This window comes from Microcaecilia unicolor, chromosome 10 (genome assembly GCF_901765095.1).
Source record: "Microcaecilia unicolor chromosome 10, aMicUni1.1, whole genome shotgun sequence".
NCBI classification, from domain to species: domain Eukaryota; kingdom Metazoa; phylum Chordata; class Amphibia; order Gymnophiona; family Siphonopidae; genus Microcaecilia; species Microcaecilia unicolor.
Window position 1 is genome coordinate 69,252,698 of NC_044040.1, and position 21,562 is coordinate 69,274,259.

At 44.0% G+C, this 21,562-nt stretch overlaps 1 protein-coding gene across 1 annotated transcript in view; it reads left to right on the plus strand.

Moving 5' to 3' along the window:
• TMEM117 (transmembrane protein 117) overlaps positions 1–21,562 on the plus strand; it is a 485,233-nt gene that overhangs the window by 274,535 nt on the left and 189,136 nt on the right. The window contains exon 5 of the mRNA XM_030217133.1: positions 18,252–18,349. Coding sequence (XP_030072993.1) covers positions 18,252–18,349 — 98 coding nt within the window. The remainder of the gene's footprint in view (positions 1–18,251; positions 18,350–21,562) is intronic.

Genomic DNA, 21,562 nt, shown 5'->3' on the forward strand with positions numbered 1-21,562 from the left:
AAAGGGAAGGGCGACAGACAAAACTGGTGGATACAGCCTATGACCAGAGGGAGAGAATGCAAACAAAGGCTACACAGAAACTCAGGTAGAGGAGGGCAAAGCCCACAGGGAAAAAGGGAAAGCCAGGGACAGAATGGGACACTATAGACACGGAATCTACAAGAGCAAAGCTCCATGGGAATGACTAAACAGGGAAAAACAGACTGAAGGAAAAGGCTGCTTTCAAGTAAGGACAGGAAAGAAGCAGGCACACAAGAGTACAGAAAGGAATGAGGCAGACACCAGAGAAAGGCTGCCTAACAGAGGCAGCACTCACAGAAGGCAAATATCAAGCACTGCACATAAAAGGGTTAACACTGAGAAAAGGGAAACTAAACAAACAAAGCAGGAACAAGCTTACCACGGACAGAAAGGCTGCCTAACAGAAGCACTAACAGAAGGCAAATATCAAGCTCTGCACATAAAGGGTTAACACTGAGTAAAGGGAAACTTAAACAAACAAAGCAGGAACAAGCTTACCAGGGACTGAAAGGCTGCCTAACAGAGGCAGGGAGAAACGAGGCAGAAGACAGACCCAGCTGCACTGCAGAGAAGCAATCAAGAACACACTGGTTACAACCAGCACACACACACACACATACACACATGGAGACCACAAACAAAAAGAGAGCAAGCAAAACTCCTCAAAATACACACTGTGCCATGAGCACAGAGAGAGTAAGAGAACCAGAGCTCAGCTGACAGGAATTATCGCGAATAGAATGTTGGGTGTTATTAGGAAGGGTATGGAGTCCAGGTGTGCGGATGTTATAATGCCGTTGTATCGCTCCATGGTGCGACCGCACCTGGAGTATTGTGTTCAGTACTGGTCTCCGTATCTCAAAAAAGATATAGTAGAATTGGAAAAGGTACAGCGAAGGGCGACGAAAATGATAGTGGGGATGGGACGACTTTCCTATGAAGAGAGGCTGAGAAGGCTAGGGCTTTTCAGCTTGGAGAAGAGACGGCTGAGGGGAGATATGATAGAAGTGTATAAAATAATGAGTGGAATGGATCGGGTGGATGTGAAGCGACTGTTCACGCTATCCAAAAATACTAGGACTAGAGGGCATGAGTTGAAGCTACAGTGTGGTAAATTTAAAACGAATCGGAGAAAATTTTTCTTCACCCAACGTGTAATTAGACTCTGGAATTCGTTGCCGGAGAACGTGGTACGGGCGGTTAGCTTGACGGAGTTTAAAAAGGGGTTAGATAGATTCCTAAAGGACAAGTCCATAGACCGCTATTAAATGGACTTGGAAAAATTCCGCATTTTTAGGTATAACTTGTCTGGAATGTTTTTACGTTTGGGGAGCGTGCCAGGTGCCCTTGACCTGGATTGGCCACTGTCGGTGACAGGATGCTGGGCTAGATGGACCTTTGGTCTTTCCCAGTATGGCACTACTTATGTACTTATGTACTAGTGTCCGCTGTAGGGAGAGGTAAGTTTAAATAGGTCTGACTTCTGACATCTGCTCATGCAGACATCAGCTCAATCCCTGACAGACCAATCAGAAGCAAGTCCCAGTCATTCCCCTGCCTGTCTCAGGAGAATCATAATACCTCTTATGCAGGATCAGCTTTGCATTTGTTTTCTATTCTGCCTGACATTTGTGTGTCTCATTATGAGGTGATGTTGTTTCGGGCTGCTTATGCTGTGGCCTTTTATGTGGCATTGCAAGTTATGGAGTTGGTGGCTGCAAATAAGCAGGCCTTGGGGAAAAGGGGTTATTGGGTTTCTATGTGCGGATCTCAGTGAATCAGGTGGTTATTTTGGTGCATAAATCTAAAACTGATCAGTTGGAGAAAGGGTCTTGGGTGGTTTTGAGGAAAGTAGTTGGTTTAGTCATGTGCGCGTGGCATTGTGCTGTACAGTTTGGTTCTTGCCGGCCTTCTTCGGCCTTGTTTTGGTAGGTGCATAAGGATGCTTCACTTTTGACCTATTTCCAATTTGCTACTGTGTTCAAGCAGTGCTTGTTGCAAATGGGGCTTGACCCTTGGAGTTTTGGTACCCATCCGTTTTGAATTGGAGCAGCGAGCAGTATATCTTCCTTAGGGGCTGCTTCTTCTTCTTTGATTCAGCAATTGGGGAGGTGGAAATTGTGCAGATTTGCAGGATATGTTTGTGATGCTATTAATTGTGCTTAATATTGTTTCTTTGGTTTTTCTGGTAACTGATTATTTGTCTCAGTTTCTGTTCCAGGAACTACTCTTCCTGAAATTGTAGTGTGGCTGTGTGGACACCTTTTTGTATTTTGGGCACAGAAGAGAGCTGAGTAGTCCTCTTGGGGCCCTAACCTGGGTCTGGCTCGCTTTGGCATCCAGATTCAATGGTTGGGCTTGAGAGGTATGCTCAGGGATTAGCTCTTCCCATCCTTGCTCCAAGCTCAGCATTTCTCCAGTCCAGCTCTTCTCCTAATTAATTTCAGGGGAAATGATTTATGTTATGTCAAAGGAGTGGAACTAATTCATCAAATGAAGAGGGCTTTATTGATTGAGTTCAGTTATTTTCCAAGGACGAGGTTGATTAGGTCATTGATTATCCCTTGTCTTTTTTTTGGAAAGATGCCAAAAAACTGTGGGCCACTGAAAAGTTACTCAAGAGGGTTTATTCCTAAATTAGGGGGTTTGGTTTTGTCACATCCTTTGATAACATTGGATTGCCCTGGTTTGTTTCGGGCTGATTGTGTTCACCTTTCAGATATTGGTTTGGATATATTTTTGTCTGATATCAAAGATATTTTGGAAGCATGTGTGCAACCTAGCTGGTCTTTCCCTAGGTGGAGTGTGGGGTGGGGGTGGGGGGGTGGGGGAGAGCTGCAACAAGCAATGTTGTCTCCGCTAGTGGCAGTAATTGAAGAAGCCATTCCCAATAAACATGGGTTCATTGGAGATTGGGAAGCAGAACTTTGAAAATGGGAAGTAGGGTGGAATTCATGTGCATGACTGTCATGAACCATAAGGGGAACGGGGCAGGTTTGGTGGTACCACAAGCCTTGTCTGGGGACATGGATGGGATATTGCAAATGGAAGTAAGCTATGGAGGTTACGATGTGACCGTCTAGCCATGTTAACTTATGCTTTTGAATTGATGGGACATAAGCTTTCAAATGTTATGTTTGGGAATGGTTTATTATAAATGTTGGTTAAGTGAATAAAGCTGTGACCAGATATGTGGCCACATGCCTTGTTGTCTGAGATTGGTTATGGTTATTGTCATGCTTAATGGTTTGCCAATTAATTGAGTCCAGTGAGTGCGAATGACTAAGTTATGAGTTTGGAAAGTTTCTCCTAGTTGCCATGTAATAGATCATATGAATCACCAGCACACATTCTTGAAATTATCTCCCTTCAAACACTAAAATGACAGATTGAAAAATTGTTAAAAAAATACTTTTTCACATAGCAGATAATTAAGCTGTGGAATCTGTTGCCAGAGGATGTAGTCAAGAGGTTTGTGCAGGTTCCTGAAGGAAAAGACTATAAATTCTTAACCAGATAGACTTGGGAGAGCCACTGCTTCTCCTTGGAAATAAGGTATGAGAACTAGATCTACTGTTTGAGATTAGCATGGTTTTTCTTATGTTATTATTACCCGTAAGTAATTATCCTTTCAGATTTTGTTTATAACTGTACAGTCTTAGTAAATTATTTTAATATGCATGCTGATATGCTCTCAGTCTATTTAGAAACATGTCCGTACATGTTTTTTCTTCATAAAAATGTGCTACAGCAACCCCAATTCTGGTTGATACCATCTATAAACTGGATTTTATTATAGCTTTTTTATGGGCTCAACTATATGTGCTACATTTTCTCTTCGTACAAGTCATGGATCTGAATATTTCTTCTAATGTTTTAGATAAATATTTTAAACCACACCCCCCCCCCCAAAAAAAAAACCTTATAAGTAGTCCTCTATCTGCTGGTAAACCAATATCAAAGCTAAACAAAGCAGGAAAATATAGTCACCAAAATAATATGTGAAAATGAAGAAGCCCTCAGATGAATGACTCACCTATGCTTAACACATCGTTAAGCACATTTTGTTGGAATTTTCCCTATGAAAGATAATGAAAAAAATCCACCCAATTAACAGTTGTAACTGTGAAGACCAGGAGATAATAAAAAACCCACCCGATTAACGGTTATAACTTTGAAGATCAGGAGATAATAAAAACTCCACTCGATTAACAGTTATAAATTTAAAGACCAAGAGATAATAAAAAATCCCCCTGATTAGCGGTTATAAAGACCAGGTGATAATAAAAACTCCAGTCGATTAACAGTTATAAATTTTAAGATCAAGAGATAATAAAAAATCCACCCGATTAACGGTTATAACTTTGAAGACCATGGCATGGGTGAGTCATTCATCTGAGGGCTTCTCCATTTTCACATATTATTCTAGTGATTGTATTTTCCTGGTTTTATTGAGCTTAGATGAATGTTTGTCATAGTGGCATAGCCAGAACTGATTTTTTTTTTTTTTTTTGGGGGGGGGGGGGGAGGTGCAGGGTTAACATGAGAGGCACTAGGACTACTGGTCTGCCTCATCCACCAGCCTCTCACTCAACTCCCTACCTCCCCCGTGCCACCAGCCTCTCACCCAACCCCCTTCCCCCCCCCCATGCCACCAATCTCTCCCATCTCCTAAACATCATGCCACCACTCTCACCTGCAGCAGCCATGGCCTCCCAGGGCAGCTCCTTCCTCCCTGGCCTGAGCCACAGCAGCAATGAGATAACATTAACCTATAAGGTTTCAAAGTGGCACTGTTACAGACAATACAGAGCATATGAGTTTGGTATCGGATCAGTGGCATGCTACAATTGCTGCGATTGAAGCAGAGATACCTTTGTTTGGCAGGGTTTGAATCCCCACCAGCACAAGAGTTCTCTCTAGGAGCATTGGATGGTTCTGAGCCAAAAGCGGAGAGACTTGTGCCCCTCCAACCTCCTCCCCTTTGGTGCAGCCCATAATTGTTTGTCGTAGCAGGCTGAGTTTAGACAAATTCAAATATGTAGAAATTTCCATTAGAAAATTATTTGTTGACTACATTGATTAAAATTAATCACATCATAAATTTGAAAGAATTAAACTTAGAAGCCATGCATTTCTTGGAAAAGACATATAAACCCCTTTATACTGTGTTTTAGACTGTCTGCTTCTTTAACTAGTGTAATGCATTATTAACCTCATTTCAAAATGCATTGTATTTACCTGGAGCCTCTGACTGGAAAGGCAGCTTATAAATTTGAAACAATAAATAAACAACGTGTCTCATTATTGCTTTTGGAATATGCAGACTTGTCTTTGCGGCATTAGGAAAAGGAATACATGGAGCATATTTACTACAGAATAAGCTCCTGAAGCGGACACATTCACCTGTATGCCAAGCTCCATACAACCTTATTTGAATCTTTTCCAAAGCATTTATGCAGCCCAACTCCATTTGAATCCATTGAGAGGATAATGGTCTACAGACATCAAGGGAAGGCTCAGATATCTGGAGTCTGAGACATAAACTCATTGCTTTGACACACTTCGCAGAGTTCTGATGAGCTTATGAGCAGCATTTCACATCAAGGAGGACCATTTAAGCCAAGTCAAAAAGAAATCTGATTCCACTTTCTTGCCATCTTCTTCAGTAAAGATTACTATTATCTATATGAGCTGTGTGAAATGGATTCAGACCCTTCAAATTCAGATGTTTAGAACCAATATTCAAAATGATTTAACTGGGCAGGAGAAGCTCCCGCCTAGAGAATGAAATGGGGACCCGCAGTAAACAAGGGGACAGAGCTTGCGGGGACTGGGCGGAGACAGATCCCACAAGGGCGGGGCAGGGATGGGGACAGAGCCCACGAGGACGGGGACAAACTTTGTCGCTGTGTCATTTTCTACTTTGAAATCTGTTAATGAACTAGACTGTTATTTATGTTTGAGTGATGCAGACAACAATATTTAGATTTTTTGGGAAAAACAAGCAAACATGCTGGCCACAACTAGCAAAAATTGCATGGGGGATCCTGTACATCCTGCTACCAGCACAGCTTCTAAGAAGACATCTTCTATTGCAGGAAGGACTGTGGAAGACAGGAGAGCTAGACTGAATCCTGAGATTGTTGATGACTTCTTATTCATCCACAGATTAAAAAATCATAACAGTTCTACATAGGGCATACAAAAAAGGTTGTATTTTGTGCCCCTGGACATTTTAACAGGGTGGATTGGGGTAGTAGAAATCAGCTATTATTGGAGTTAAAAGGGTAGAGGGTGGTGGTGAGGAGGGTTATTATAGCTGCTCACTGTTATTGTTTTCTATTTGTAATTTATACACAATAGTTGCACAGCATGTTGTTCCATTTTATACTTTAATAAAAAGATTTAAATTAAAATCATAATTAAGACTTTTGCAGATGAGGACAGAGCCCATGGGGATGGGACAGGGGCAGAGATGGAGGCAGGGCCTGCGGTGACGGGGTGGGGACGGGGACAGAACCTGCGGGGACGAGGCGGGGATGGAGACAAAACCCACGGGGATGGGACGGGGACAAACTTTATCCCTGTGTCATTCTCTACTCCCACCTGAGTGGATCAGATGGAGGTATTTAGCAACACTTAACTCAGTGGTTCCAAAACCTGGCCCTGGAGGCAACCCAGCCAGTCAGGTTTTCAGGATATCCACAATGAATATTCATGAGAGAGACTGCCTCAAGAATATTCATTGTGGGTATCCTGAAAACCTGACTGACTGGGGTGTCTCCCGGACCAGGTTTGTGAACCACTGGCTTAACTGGAAAGTGACACGAGGTTGATCACAAATTGCTTTATTTATATATCATGGGCGTAACTAGCTTACAGTACTGGGTTACCATAGATTAGTGACTCTCACAGTAACCTGAGCTGCAGTGAAATGTGATATTTTGCCACAGCTTATTAACTAACCCCTTCCTTGGTGTCTGCTCAAGACAATTCCCATTGAGTGGGTATACGCCCTCCTACTAGTAGATGGGGAGACTGAGAATTTACTGAGAAAACATTGTCCTGTGCAGCCCAGAGCCGCCTTAGTATTTCTCAGTTCTCCTCAGCAGATGGTAGGTAGGTGCTTGTGCAGACTGAGTCTCCTTTTTGCTTAATTAAAAAAAAAAAAGGAGAGTGATTTGCCTTTCCTTTTCTGGGAACAACAGAGTTAGAAGCTGGTCCAGGTGCATTGGATTTGGAGATTTGTGTTTGCAAAGCATAAGTTAAAAAAGAAAACCACCAGGAAAGAACAAGGCCATAGTTTAATTAAGAGCATTTATAGTGCTCGTTTTGCTCTGTGACAGCTTCCATACCGTGGTTGTTGGCTGCCTGTCAGTGTGGGGCCCCAATTGTTCAATTTGATCATTTGAGCCCTGGAGTGCACACTCCGAGGTGCGGGTCCCTCCCCCTTCATCCCCCTCCTCAGCCCGTGCGGGCATGGTATGCCTCAGCCCCCTCTCCCAGGGTGGAAATGAAGCAACTTTTGTTTGGCTGATTGATATTTAAAAAAAAAAATCCAACAAAACAAACAAACATCTCAAAACCGGCAGTGATGTTTCAGGGCTCTGGTTCCCGCTCAGGGTGCCAGTTGGAGCAGTGCTTGTTTTGGAGGGGGTGCTTAGTTTGTTTCCCGCGCTCTGCCACATGTCTGCTCCAGCTTGCAAAGTGCGCTGCTGTGTGGCCTGTCAGGCCCGCTATATATTGTCCCCAGCCTCCTGTTTATGTTGCTTCTGCAATGAGGCTTCAGCACAGGATGCTTTGGATGGGGTAGGATCTTAACAGGTTGCTGTTCTGTTGTTGGGGAGGCCAGAGGGGGAGTCTGAGGCAGCTTAGGGAGCCTCTGATCCATTGCCTAACCCCGGGAGAACAGATCTGCCGGACGCTGTGGTGTCAGGCTGTTTTCTGTGGGGGGCCCCCCTCTCCTCTGGTGACAGGAAGCCTCAGACCTCCCTTTCTCTCCTGATTTTGTATTACTCCTTAATCGAGCTTACTGCTTGAAGCATCTGCTCCCAGAATCATTGTATTTTCCCATGGGTCCCAAGCACTCGAGGGCATCGTTGCTGGGGGGCCCTCCAGGGATTCCTCCTCTTTTGGAAAAAGAAGCCCTGGAGGAGGATGACTGGGGCCTGGGGAACCTGGAGCCTGAGTCAGATTTTCCACTGGGGAAGGATCCCTCTGTGGTCATGCTCTTTCACAGGCAGGAATTACCCTGGCTAACCTCTCAAGTCCTTCAATGTTTGTGTCTCAAAAAGGACCAACCTGTGGTTTCTCACAAGGGAGACCCTCTACTTGCAAGTCGCCATGGTTTTTCCTCAATGAGGACCTTAGGGAGCTGGTCGAGGAGCAGTGGCAGAGACCGGATGCTCCACAGCGGACAGCAAGAGCTATGGCTCGTCTGTATCAACTCCCTGTGGCTGAGATGGAGCATTTTCAGTTGCTTAAGGTGGATGCCTCAGTCACTATGGTGACAAAGCGAACAGCGGTACAGATAGCGGGTGGTGTCACCCTCAAGGACCCTCAGGATCAGCACATGGAGGATCTTCTCAAAGCCTTGGCACTGCAGGCGGCTTTCTGTGGCGACTATGTGTCTCATACCTACTTTCATTGGGGGGGGGGGGAAACATCTGGATGGTCCAGGAGATTCAGCTGACGACCTGGCTATTTTGGAGATGGAACCACCTTTTTAGCGAATACACTGTATGATTTGATCCGGGCCTCAGCAAAGATCTTGGCTTTGTTGGTCGCCGAACATCACTGTCTTTGGTTATGTCAGTGGATTGCAGACCTGGTCTCTAAGATGCACTTCAGTTACCCTTCTGAGGTGCTACCTTATTTGGAGAGGATCTGGAGAAGTTGGTGAAGGACTTGGGAGAGTCCAAGGTATTGCATTTGCCAGAGAACAGATCATGGTCCAAGTTCTGGGGCTCCTTCAGGGACTGAGGCCATGACTCTGTGTTCTCAGGGTTGTTTTGCTGAGTCCTCTCATGGTCTGTTTTGGTCATGGTCTCAATCCTTTCCATCCTTTTGGGGCGGTAGCCATTGGGGCTGGGATGAAACTCAGGGACCGACCATCCCTGCTCACTCTGTGCAATGAGAATGTGGGGGGGGGGGGGGGGGGGTCAATGCTCTGGACTTTCCCATAGGAGGGCGCTTGCAGCTCTTCTTCCAGAGCTGGGCCCATATCATGTCCAACCGTTGGGTCCTGGATGTCATTCAGTTTGGTTATCATCTGAAGTTTTGGCATCAGCTGCTGGATTGGTTTGTTTTCTCCCCTTGCAGGGCAGCTCCAAAGGCGGCCTGTGTCAGGCAGACCTTGGACAGGTTGCTGCTGTTGCAGGTGATTGTTTCGGTCCCCCCCCCCCCTCCCCTTCTGAGAGAGGTTCTGGCAGGTATTCCATCCATCTATTTTGTTGTGCCCAAAAAGGAGCATTCTTTGATTCTGGTTGCAGACATTTGCAGGGCAGCGACATGGTCGTCTCTGCTTTCCTTCATCCAACATTACTGGTTGGACCTCCAAACCCAGAGGGAGGCAGACTGTGTGGTGACAGCTCTGACCAGATGCCAAAGAAAGAGAAATTTAGTCTTCCCTACTACTTTTCTTTCCTTTAGTCTCTCCAGACCATTTCCAATCCCTTCCATGGTGTGTGCAGGGAGTTCTTTTGTCAAGGTGTGTCTGGAGGCACCTGAACTTGGAAGGAGCAAATACTTTGCTCCTAGAAAAACATGTCCAATGTATATATAACAGAAAAAAAAAAGAATAATGAATACATAAATAAGTGAAATAAACAGAGATCAAAAATGCAGCTTTCGGTGGTAAGAAAGGTTTTCGTAAAGGTCCCTTATAAACTGAAGAAATCATAGCCTTGCCATGGTGACTGTTGCTTTCTGAAACACAGAGCACCTTCTGGGCACTCTATAACTATGTACATGTAGACACAAGCACCATATGCTCGTAAGTCCACACCACCCACACACACATAACAGCAAGAGTGATGTACGTGTGGGTGGTGCATGGGCAGGACATGGGCATGTCTTCCACATATGAGTGTAACTTACAGAATGCTATAATTACTTATGTGATCTGTAGCATTTAAGCTTACTCACACCTGACATTCACCTAGTTTAAGTGAATGAGCTCAGTATTGTGTCCACAACTTTGGCCTCAAGCCATTATTCTATAGCGGCATCTGTGTGTACTGATGTTATTATAGAATTGATGCTCAGTGAGCCCCATCGTGGCACCTAACACATGGTATCCAGTTATAGGATTCTCCCCCTTCCCCAGTCTTCCATGGTGCGTCTTCATTCAGGTTTTATCCAGGTCTGCCCTTGTTTAGCATCCGAGATCCAACAAGTTCAGGTGTGCCCATTTATTTATTTGGATTTTGCTCACACCTTTTTCAGTAGTAGCTCAAGGTGAGTTACATTTAGGTACACTGGATATTTCTCTGTCCCAGGAGGGCTCACAATCTAAGTTTATACCTGAGGCAATGGAGGGTTAAGTGACTTGCCCAAGATCACAAGGAGCAGCAGTGGGATTTGAACCTCTGGATTGCAAGACAGGTGCTCAAACCACTAGTCCACTCCCATTGCAGTGTTGCTCAGGGCATTGGAACTGAGGGTGCTGATCCAGGAGCTTATTAAAATTGGACTTGTCGTAATGGGTGCTCTGTAAATTCTGAAGTTACAGGATAGCTGGATGACATGACATTAAAGGAGTGAATTCAGCTGAGATTTTAATAGTCAAGTCCTTGGAAATATACCTTGATGTTCACAAACAGAAAACAGTTTAGTAAAATTGGATTGTTACAAGAGTTAACTAAAGTAACAGGCCTCTTAGCCCATCTCGTATGTAATAAAATATAATCCTGTTCCTTACTTCAGAAAGCAGGGGGCTCTAGTAGCCACTCAGTTGCCGTCCTTTATTAATCACCATGAAGCAGAAGTTCCCAGTCTATTTTCGCTCTTTGATGCCCTTTTTCCAGGCTCAGAGAAATGAAATCAGACGTTACTTACAAACTGTCTACATTATTAGGTGGCATTTTGCAAAACAACCTCTTCACCTGCACTGCAACACACAGTTCTTTTGCTTTCCTTCTACGTGCCAGTGTATCTCTTCACCTTTTTTTCAGCCTCAGACTATATTCACACATCCCTTATTAGGAAATCTACACATTGTGTTGGAAGGAGATCTGGTCCAGCTGTCTTCTCAGAACTTCACTTAAGGGACTCTATAGTGTTATTGTTTAAGGTATGATAGAATGAATGACAGTCAGACAGAGAGAGTGGATGTAAAATTGTGACTCATAAAAATAGACCTAGAGGCAGTAAAAATTTGCAGTTACTGTGCTGGTTGCAAAAATTAACAAGGGGGCGTGTTGTGAGCGGGATTTGGATGTTCCCAAAACTTGGACGTTTTTCTGCCATATTGGGACAAAGTAAAAACATCCAGGGCTGAAAGTTAGACGTTTTGGTCTAGACCTGTTTCAATCATGATTAAGTCACAAAAAGGTGCCCTAAATGACCAGATGACCACTGGAGGAATTAAGGCATGACCCCTCTTACTCCCTCAATGGTCACTGACCCCTTCCCACCCCCACCCCCCCAAAGATTTGAAAGAAACAGTATATACCTGCCTCTATGACATCTTCAGAATCTTATTAGAGCAGCAGGCAGGTCCCTGGAGTAGCCTAGTGGTCGGTGCACTGTAGAGAAGAAGACCCAAGCCCATAACCCACTCTAACTGGTACACTTCAGATGGAAAGAGTGAACTCTCCAGAACCCACCAAAAACCTGCAGTACCTACATAGAGGTGACACCTGCAGGCATAAGGGCTATTGTAGTGGTGTATAGTTGTGTATACTAGGTTTTTAGTGGGTTTTGGAGGACCTCCCATACAATATAAGGGGGTAAATGGTGAGATGTGATTAACTCACAAGTATCCAATAAAAATGCAGGTTAAAGTATGGTTAAAGCAGATTATTTGCCTATTTGACTGCCTTGGATAGATAGCAAGCTCTGTTGAGCAGGGACTGTTTCTTATATGTTTGTGTATAGGATTTCGTATATCTATTAGCGCTATAGAATGATAAGTAGTAATACTGTAGCAGTAGTAATGTGCTGATGGTTCTTTGAGTTTGTGTGGCTGTCAAGATCCATTGTTTTGCTTTAACTGAAGCTACTTTTGCAGTCCCCAAGAAGCAGTTGCCCTAGGTGAATGTCTAGACTTGCTTAATGTTTGGGCAGGCATTGACCATAAGCAGGTCAATATTCAACAACACACAGTGGTCAGTGTGCTGACAGACATGGGCTGATTTATGCCTGGATAATCAGTGTTGGACTGTCCAGCTCATTTTCGAAGGAGATCGCCGGCCATCTTCCGACACAAATCGGGAGATGGCTGGCGATCTCCTTAACCCGGTCAAATCGGTATAATTGAAAGCCGATTTTGGCCAGCACCAACTGCTTTCTGTCGCGGAGGCGGCCAAACTTCAAGGGGGCATATCGGTAGGGTAGCGAAGGCGGGACAGGGGTGTGCTTAAGAGATGTGCGCCCTCGGCCGATAATGGAAAAAAGAAGGGCGTCCGTGGCGAGAATTTGGTCCACTTTATTTGGACTCTTTTTTTTCAGGTCCAAGTCCCAAAAAAGTGCCGAAACTGACCAGATGACCACCATAGGGAATCGTGAATCACCTCCCCTGACTTCCCCAGTGGTCACTAGCCCCCTCCCACCCTCAAAAAAGCAACTTTAAAAAACTTTTTTTGCCAGCCTCAAATGTCATACTCAGGTTCATCGCAGCAGTATACAGCTCCCTGGAGCAGTTTTAGTGGGTGCAGTGGACTTCAGGCAGGCGGACCCAGGCCCACCCCCCTACTTGTTACACTTGTGGTGGAAAATGGGAGCCCTTCAAAACCCACCCAAAACCCACTGTACCCACATGTAGGTGCCCCCCTTCACCCCGTAGGGCTATGGTAGTGGTGTATAGTTGTGGGGAGTGGGTTTTGGGGGGCTCAGCACCCAAGGTAAGAGAGCTATGCACCTGGGACCAATTTGCAAAGTCCACTGTAGTGCCCCCTAGGGTGCCCGGTTGGTGCCGTGGCATGTGAGGGGGACCAGTGCACTACGAATCCTGGCCCCTCCCATGACCAAATGCCTTGGATTTGTTCGTTTTTGAGATGGGTGCCATCAGTTTCATTATCGGCGAAAACCGAGGGTGCCCATCTCTACATCCGGCGATCTCAGCATTTAGGTCGGCCATCTTTAATGTTGACCTAAATGTTGAGATTTAGGCGCCCCCAACTGTATTATCGAAATGAAAGATGGACGCCCATATCCTTCGAAAATACGGTCAGCCCTGCCTCTTCACGGTGCCGTCCTCGAAGATGGGCGCCCTTAGAGATGGGTGTCCCCGGTCGAAAATGCCCCTCCACGTCTTATCACCGACACTGAATAGCGGGGTGTATCTAGGTAAGCACAGGCACTTATCCATTAATGTGATAGGTTCTCCACCCCTCCCCCAGTCTCCCAGATCACCCCTTCTGATCTCCCTCTCCTCCAGTTTCAATCTCCCTTCCAAGGTTCTCCAGTTCCGATGCCCCCTCCATTCTAATTCCCCACGATTCCTCTTCCAAGCTCACCTCCCCCCAAATGTAAACCTCAGAGGTGATCCCTGGTGGTCTAGTGGGCATTCAGCTAGGATCTGCATAAGAATAACTGGACATGGGTAGAACTGCATTTTATGTGGTCCTTTCTGCCCACTTAGCTAGGCAGGCACCAGCATGGAAAATGGTTGGTATCCACATAGCAGCTGGCTCCTCCCCAACTCCACCCATCCCCAGACCATCCTGTCACTGCCCAGACATTGCCGTGGTGGTCAGAGCTGATATTCAGTAACACTGTCTTGTTAAGTGTGGCAGAATATTGTTGGCTGGTCTGCTCAGCATGGTCTAAGTGGGCAAGATCCTCTCCTGCCCCACTTAAACCACGCTGATTATTAACCCCATTGTCTTTCTCTGCCATCATTTTCCATATTTCTATGTTTTATGCATGTTCATATATGCAGGAAGAGAGGAGGGAGAGAGGAGATATGATAGAGACGTTTAAATATCTCAAGGGCATTAATGTAGAGAATGCCTTTATCATAGTAGCATAATAACATAGTAGATGACGGCAGAGAAAGACCTGTATGGTCCATCCAGTCTGCCCACAAGATAAACTCATATGTGCTACTTTATGTGTATACCTGATCTTGATTTGTATCTGCCATTTTCAGGGCACAGACCGTAGAAGTCTGCCCAGCACTAGCCCCACCTCCCACCACCGTCTCTGCCACCCAATCTCGGCTAAGCTTCTGAGGATCCATTCCTTCTGAACAGGATTCCTTTATGTTTATCCCACATATTTTTGAATTCCATTACCGTTTTCATCTCCACCACCTCCCGCGGGAGGGCATTCCAAGTATCCCCCACTCTCTCCGTGAAAAAATACTTCCTGACATTTTTCTTGAGTCTGCCCCCCTTCAATTCATTTCATGTCCTCTAGTTCTACTGCCTTCCCATCTACGGAAAACTCTAGAATGAGGGGGCATGCGATGTTGTTAAGAGGGAATAGGCTTAAGAGGAATCTAAGAAAGTATTCTTTCACAGAAAGGGTGGTGGAAGCTTGGAATGGCCTCCTGGTGGAAGTCGTGGACATGAGGACTGTGTCAGAATTTAAGAAAGCATAGGACAAGTACGTGGGATCCCTTAGGAAATGGAAGAGTTAAGGGTTATGGAAGATGGGCAGACTGGATGGGCTATTTAGCCTTTATCTGCCGTCGTGTTTCTATGTTTCTATTGTGGTAATCTTGAAAACTTGAATTCAGGAGAGGGCTGGGAAACACTGTCCTAGTGATTTACTGAATCCAAAATAAGTCTAGAGTTATAATGGAACTTTGATTTCTTTGTGTAAGGTCTACAGGAAGATTAATGTACTATATACGATGTTATTACATTGAATCTACTCTTGAAATGTCATAAATATATCCCTTTATATTTTATTAAATACGAGTAGAAGTCATAATGTTATTGGGGCGAGGGGAGGGTAATTCTGCACAAACAAGCTGTGTTTGATACTGTTTTGCTAAGCACTATCTCCCTCAATGAATGTCCTTGACCAACACCAGAAAATGAATTTGATTTCTCTAATGCAAAAGGTAATTGGATTTTTCTTTATTGAATGCATCCCTTTAATGACTACCTCGGCTTCTGCCAATTTAGCTGCAAGTGACCTTACATTGATCTGATATATGACTTTCAAATAAAGGCTTGGAGTCGGGACACGAAAAAACCCAGCCATCTGATATCAGAGGCAACATGCCCTGTCTCATTTTTCCATTTTACCAAGGAAAAGGCTTCCTCTTTGAATGTCATTCTTGTAAAACATCTTGCTGTAATAATTGGTCATGCCGTGGCAGATTGCATTCTTCTTGCAAATACGTATTTTTCAGAGAGCACCCTGGAGAAAACTGAAAATTGAATAAAGCCCACCTGGTAATCATTTTGTTCACCGCAATTGCTTATTGCTATGCAGAACCTTCCTGGAACTGGATAGGTATTACTAAACCAAATTAATTACATCTTTAAAGAGCCCCTATGAATGTTAAATATTTATCCAAATATTTATTTACTCAGCCTGGGATCTTATTAAGAGTAAGACAACAGGCATGGCAACATCAAGTGACAAAGAAATTGAATAGTAGGATTAAGAAAATTGGAAAATAATTGTATGACCTTCCAATAGAAGTGTTTTTCAAGTTCTAATTCATTGCAAGTAGAATGAATTTTAATAATTAATAAGCATATTTGCTAAGGTGTAGTAAGCAGCGTGAATTTTAGCACATGCTAACCGTTTGCACTAACTTGCATTAATGCCTAATGCACATTAAAACAACCAGTATGGTAAAGGTCTGAATTCTATATATGGTGCTGATTTTTAGGCACTGATTCAAGATGTGCGCCCAACTAAATTGGTTAATTAATGCCAATAATTGAGTGCCAACTGGTACCTGTTTGAATTTGCATGCACATGTAACAATGTGCACCCAAATCTCTTAGCGTGCAGCCAAAAAAGGAGCGAGGCCTCCTCCCTCCTGCAATCCAAGGTTGGGGGGTGAGGGGATTGATCGTGGCCCACTGGGCCACCAGGGACTTCTTGCCAATGCTGGGGGGGGGGGGGGTTAATAGGGCCTGGAGACCCACTGGAGATTCACAGCCCCCCCGAACCTGTGTCGAGGGGTGTTGGTTCCTGGGGGGGGGGGGGTAGTAGGTTCCTGCGGGGGGAGGGGTTGCTTCATTGGAGGGAATAGGGGCCTGCTCGCATGGAAATGCTTTCTGGACAGGACTCCCCATTCCTCCCCAATGGTCTGCAAACCCTAACGCCAACTCCGAGCTGGCGTGGAGTTTGCTGCAGCCAGCAAGCCCATCTTTGGTGCGCTGGCCGCTGATCATTGGGGATGAATAGGTTTAGCATGCATTTGCATGCTACTTGTGCTAAGAGCCCTGTTTCACATGCTCGGGGGCTCTGATCATGGGGCGGTAGCAAACGCAGGCACTAGTATGGTGCTAACAAACCCTAGCGCCTGTGTTTGCTTCTGATCGTCGGCCCATTAGAAATCTGGATAAAACTGAGCCAAACTGGAACCAGAATTGGATCACAAGACAGTTCACTCATATCTAGTCAGTAATTGTGTTTCCAGTGAAGCAATAACTCTGGTATGATTGAAACAAGTTCCACTGAACTTAAACATATTTTGCAGTAGTGACTACTTTGGTTAATGCTGATAGATGGTAATCAGAGGTTTATTAACTGGCCACAAGGAACACTTAAGTCAGAACATTTTTTGTAGTGAGCCACATACCTCTCTCGCCTCCCTCTTCCCCCAACCCACCCACATTGATCTTTTCTCTTCCACTGACCCTCTCTTCTAGATCCTTCTTTCTCCCCCACCCCCACTGTACCCCACTGTGGACCAGGGGCGAAGCCAGACTTCGGTGGGAGGGGGGGGGGGGTCCAGAGCCCAGGTGAGGGGCACATTTTAGCCCCCCCCCCCAGTGCCGCCAACCCCCCCACCATTGCCGACCCTGCCGCCGCCACCACCAACTTTGCCCCCCCCGCCAACGACCCTCTTGACCCCCCTCCCGCTGCCAACCCTCCCCCGCCGCCGTCATTGCCTACCTTTGCTGGCGAGGGACCCCAATCCCCGCCAGCCGAGGTCCTCTTGCTTCCTGCTCAAGGCTTCGTTCTGTTTCTGACTTCCTGACTTCCGGCGATGGTGGGGGAGGGTTGGCGGCGGGAGGAGGGTCGAGAGGGTCGTCGGCAGGGGGGTCCAGGACCAAATCTATATATATATATATATATTAGACGTTGGACCTAGAATCATATGTTAGCTCAGTTCCCAGGGCCGCCGAGGTAGGTGGGCGGGCAAAATTCTCCGGGCCCTTCCTCCAAGGGGGGGGGGGGGGCCCTGGCCTCAGCGCTGGCAAGCTTCTTCCTACCTGTCAGCTTCTGGGTCTGTCCTCTCCTGCTCCTGCATGCCACCAGGACCCGGATGATTGCATTAGCTCGATATCGCATTAATGCAATCATCCAGGTCCTGACTCCTGGTTCGGACAGGAGAAGGAGAGAACAGACCATGGGAGCAGGCAGACAGGAAGAGGCTTGCCGGCACTGGGCCCCACCCCCTTGGAGGCAGAGACAGTAAGGTGGGGGGGGGGGGCGGTGGCGCACAGCATTCCGGTTCTGCCTCGGGCCCAGCTGTGTCTCTTGGCGGCCCTGTCAGTTCCTAACTTTCTTCAGTCACAGCCTGCCACCCCAGGGATCAGTAACTACACATTTGACACCCTGGCGGTAAATAGATGTGTTTTTTGCTGATTGCACTTCAGTATAGGTACCTGATAAAATATGAAGCTGCTTGACCCAAGCTAAGCTATTAGAAATCCATGTTAAATGATTTTTACTTTATGGAGCATTCTGAAGGATCCTGGAAATAGAAAATCCTTCTGTCTGATTCTCTGGTGTGTTCATATGCAATGTGGATTTGTTGCTGCCAGTTTTATGTAACCACTTCTGAAGTTTCTATTTTTGCAGTTGATCATTGCTTTTTCATATTGTTACCGAAACTTAAGCATGTTTTGTCTCTCCTTTAGGTCACAGACATGATGCTTCAGGACAAGCCATATCCATACTGGGGAAAGGGTGCTAGAGCATTTTGGAAAAAGGGACATATTAGGATAATTTTATTCTGGTAAGTTATATGGAATGAAAAACAAAACCCAAAGGTAAAAAAAAAACATACGCAGAATCCAAACAGAAAGCCAAAGAGTAGGGGTGGACCAAGATATCTTCACAGCTGATTGCAATGCAAAGAAAATTTATTCAGCACCAAATGTGTAGTAGACCCCTGAAGCAGACGGACTAGTCCTGTCGAAACACGGCCCCATGTTGGGTCTACTACATGTTTGATGCTGAATAAACTTTTTCGCATTACATTCAGCTGTGAAGATTTCATGGACTCACATATTCCCTGAATTATCATTAAAGAGGTATTAGAGCTTTATGCGTTCACTATTGACAGCAAACACATAACTTGCTTCTCCATAAAAACACATTTATGGATAGGCTGTTTAAATTGCTAAATGGTCAGATATTACCTGTTTCCTAGGGCTGGGCTAGGGTCTGAGCAGAGGTGGTGATTAAAAATGATCCATGAATCGGAGATACTTTCGAGAGATTGTGCTAATACCATCTGAAACCTCCACTAATAAGAACTCAATATTTGACTTTGGGAGGAAAACCTGGTAGTTCGAGGCCAGAAGAGTTAGATTTAACAGCTTTTCTGGAAAGCTCCTTGGAGGTATAACAGGTAGAACCACTCTCCTAGTGACATTTGCCTTGGAATATGATAGGGATTATGTCTTGAAATTATATTAAATGAACAGTTTTTGGGTTCAAATATTTATATATTTCCTGATTTGTCACAAACTATGCAGAGGCGTGGGAAAGAATTTTTGGCCCTTAGGCCAAGAATATTGGCTTTAGGAGCCACATTTATTTTGAAATTTCCTGCTAAGTGTTGTATTCTTTTTTTCAGTCTAAGAATTTCCTTTTTTTTTTTTTAACCCAAACAGTTGAATGATTTTATAGTGGCCAGAGAAGGAATTGATGTAGGATTGAGTGGCTCACCTAAGAGTTAATGCGAACCGGTTGCAGAAGTTTGATTGCTTAAGCTGCTTCCTTGTGGGGAGGTTTTTTTTCATTTTTCTTCTATTATTTTTCTTATTTGACCCTTAAATTTTGTGGACTAAATAATAGACAGTTTTCTTTGTTTTTCTTATTTCTCTCTTTTTTTGAAGGTTCTATTTTTCTGATTTCTTTCAGGTTTATGGATTATTGCATTCCTGATTAATAAATGTAAATATATATATAAATAAATAAGTAAAAGATCCATTTAGCTGTGATACTCAGCTGCTAAATAGTGCCAGCATGGTCACCATCCACTATGTATATTCAGTGCTGCTAATTATATAGATTGCAATGCTGATGATACATATAAAATGCAAATGACCGTTCAAGCTAATTATTGACCCATATGTTTTCACATTTTAGAGTATTGCAATACATTATCCTGTTTTCAGGGCCAGTATGACTCAAATCATTCTCAAATGAACATACCATGTTCTCCTATTGAAAAATAAAGCCATCTTAAGCCTTTATAGAACTCATCATATGTGTGGTAGAGATTTAACTAACTGGCTGTCAGTCACATCTACTGTTGTATCATGCATCATCTTCTTCCTTCCTTCTGCTACGACCAGCAGTAGAGAAATGAAATATTTTCAAATGTTTAAGTGATTGTGAGTTACAATTTTTATGATGAAGAAATCTGTCTAGTTTTTCTAAGATTTTATGTATGTTTTGTTACCCACTTTGGATTAATGCGGGATACAAATATGAAAATAAATAAAGTAAATAAGATAGTTTTTCATGCAGGGGCTGATCATAGCTGTGATTTAAAAGTCAGCCACACCCCACAAGGCCCTTTAACTTTTACATGTCAGTCATTTAAATTCACAGCTAATTTTAGAATCATTTTTAGCAACTCCCAGTTACATAAAATTAGCTTCTACAGTGGCTTAAAACTGAACTAGGTAAATATCAGCCTAGCAGTCTGACATCTGTGGTAGAAAAAAGCTTGACTCAATAATTGAGGTGGAGATAATGAAGTATTGCAGAGGAAGAATAATAGTCTTGGTATGGTTTCACTGTAAATTGGTCCTGTCAGACTAACCGAATATATTGTTTTTTTGAAAATTACAGAAGCTATGAAAATGAAAGTAATGTTGATGTTTTTAATTGGATTTTACCAAAGCAATTCACACTTTTTGCCTGTTGCAAAAAGAAAATGTTAAAGGGACAAAAATGTATAAGAAATCAGCAGCTGGAATGAAAATGAATTATAGATAGAAGGTTATAAATGCTGTGTACTTAATAATGGAAGGGTATCTATAGCAATTGACTAGTAGACTGCCTCAAGTCACGATCAGGTAATTTTATTTATAACATCTGTAAACTTCTCTGGATTGTAAAAGTAGTATTTCTGTTTGCAAAGGATTTAAAGCGAAGGGATAAATCTAGCAAAGAAACCATGTCAAGTCTGCATAGTCAGAGCTATTAAATGTGAATTGTGATAGACTGTTCTATTCATGATACTATCAAATATTCATCATGGTTTATATACCCCAAAAAACTCTGACATCCCAGCATTACTTTCATTTTTAAAGTTGGAATCAGCCTAGTGGTTAGTGCAGTGGACTTTGATCCTGGGGAGCTGAGTTCAATTCCCACTGCAGCTCCTTGTGACTCTGGGCAAGTCACTTAACCCTCCATTGCCCCTGGTACAAAATAAGTACCTGAATATATGTAAACCGCTTTGAATGTAGTTGCAAAAACCTCAGGCGGTATATCAAGTCCCATTTCCATTTCCCCTTTCCCTTATTATTTCCTGCATGTACATAGTTTCATTGTCACTTTTTTTCATTACCATCTACAAATTTTGCTTTTCTAATTGCTCTTTAAATTAGATGTTTCTGCTTTGGGATACTTCTGATAAGGCCGGTAAGTATGAGATATATACATGTAGCCATGTGGTCTGGGGTTCCTCCTTGGGCATGGTTTGTTCTTGAAGGAGACCAGGGGTCCATTATTCACAGGAGTTGGCACCCCTAAAACTTAGTACTATCTTTGAGATTATAAGGTTTTAGGATGGGACCAAGAAGGGCTTGGAGGCTATGGGCCCCTGGGATCACTCTCTCTCTCTGCTATTTACTTCTACTTCCAAAAGCTCAAAGTAAATTGTCCAAGGAGGGGTGAAGCGTGATGGGTTTAACACCTCAGTCATTCTGAAAATGTATAGATCATACAAAATTTATATTGGACATAACCTACTCTTCCCCTTGAC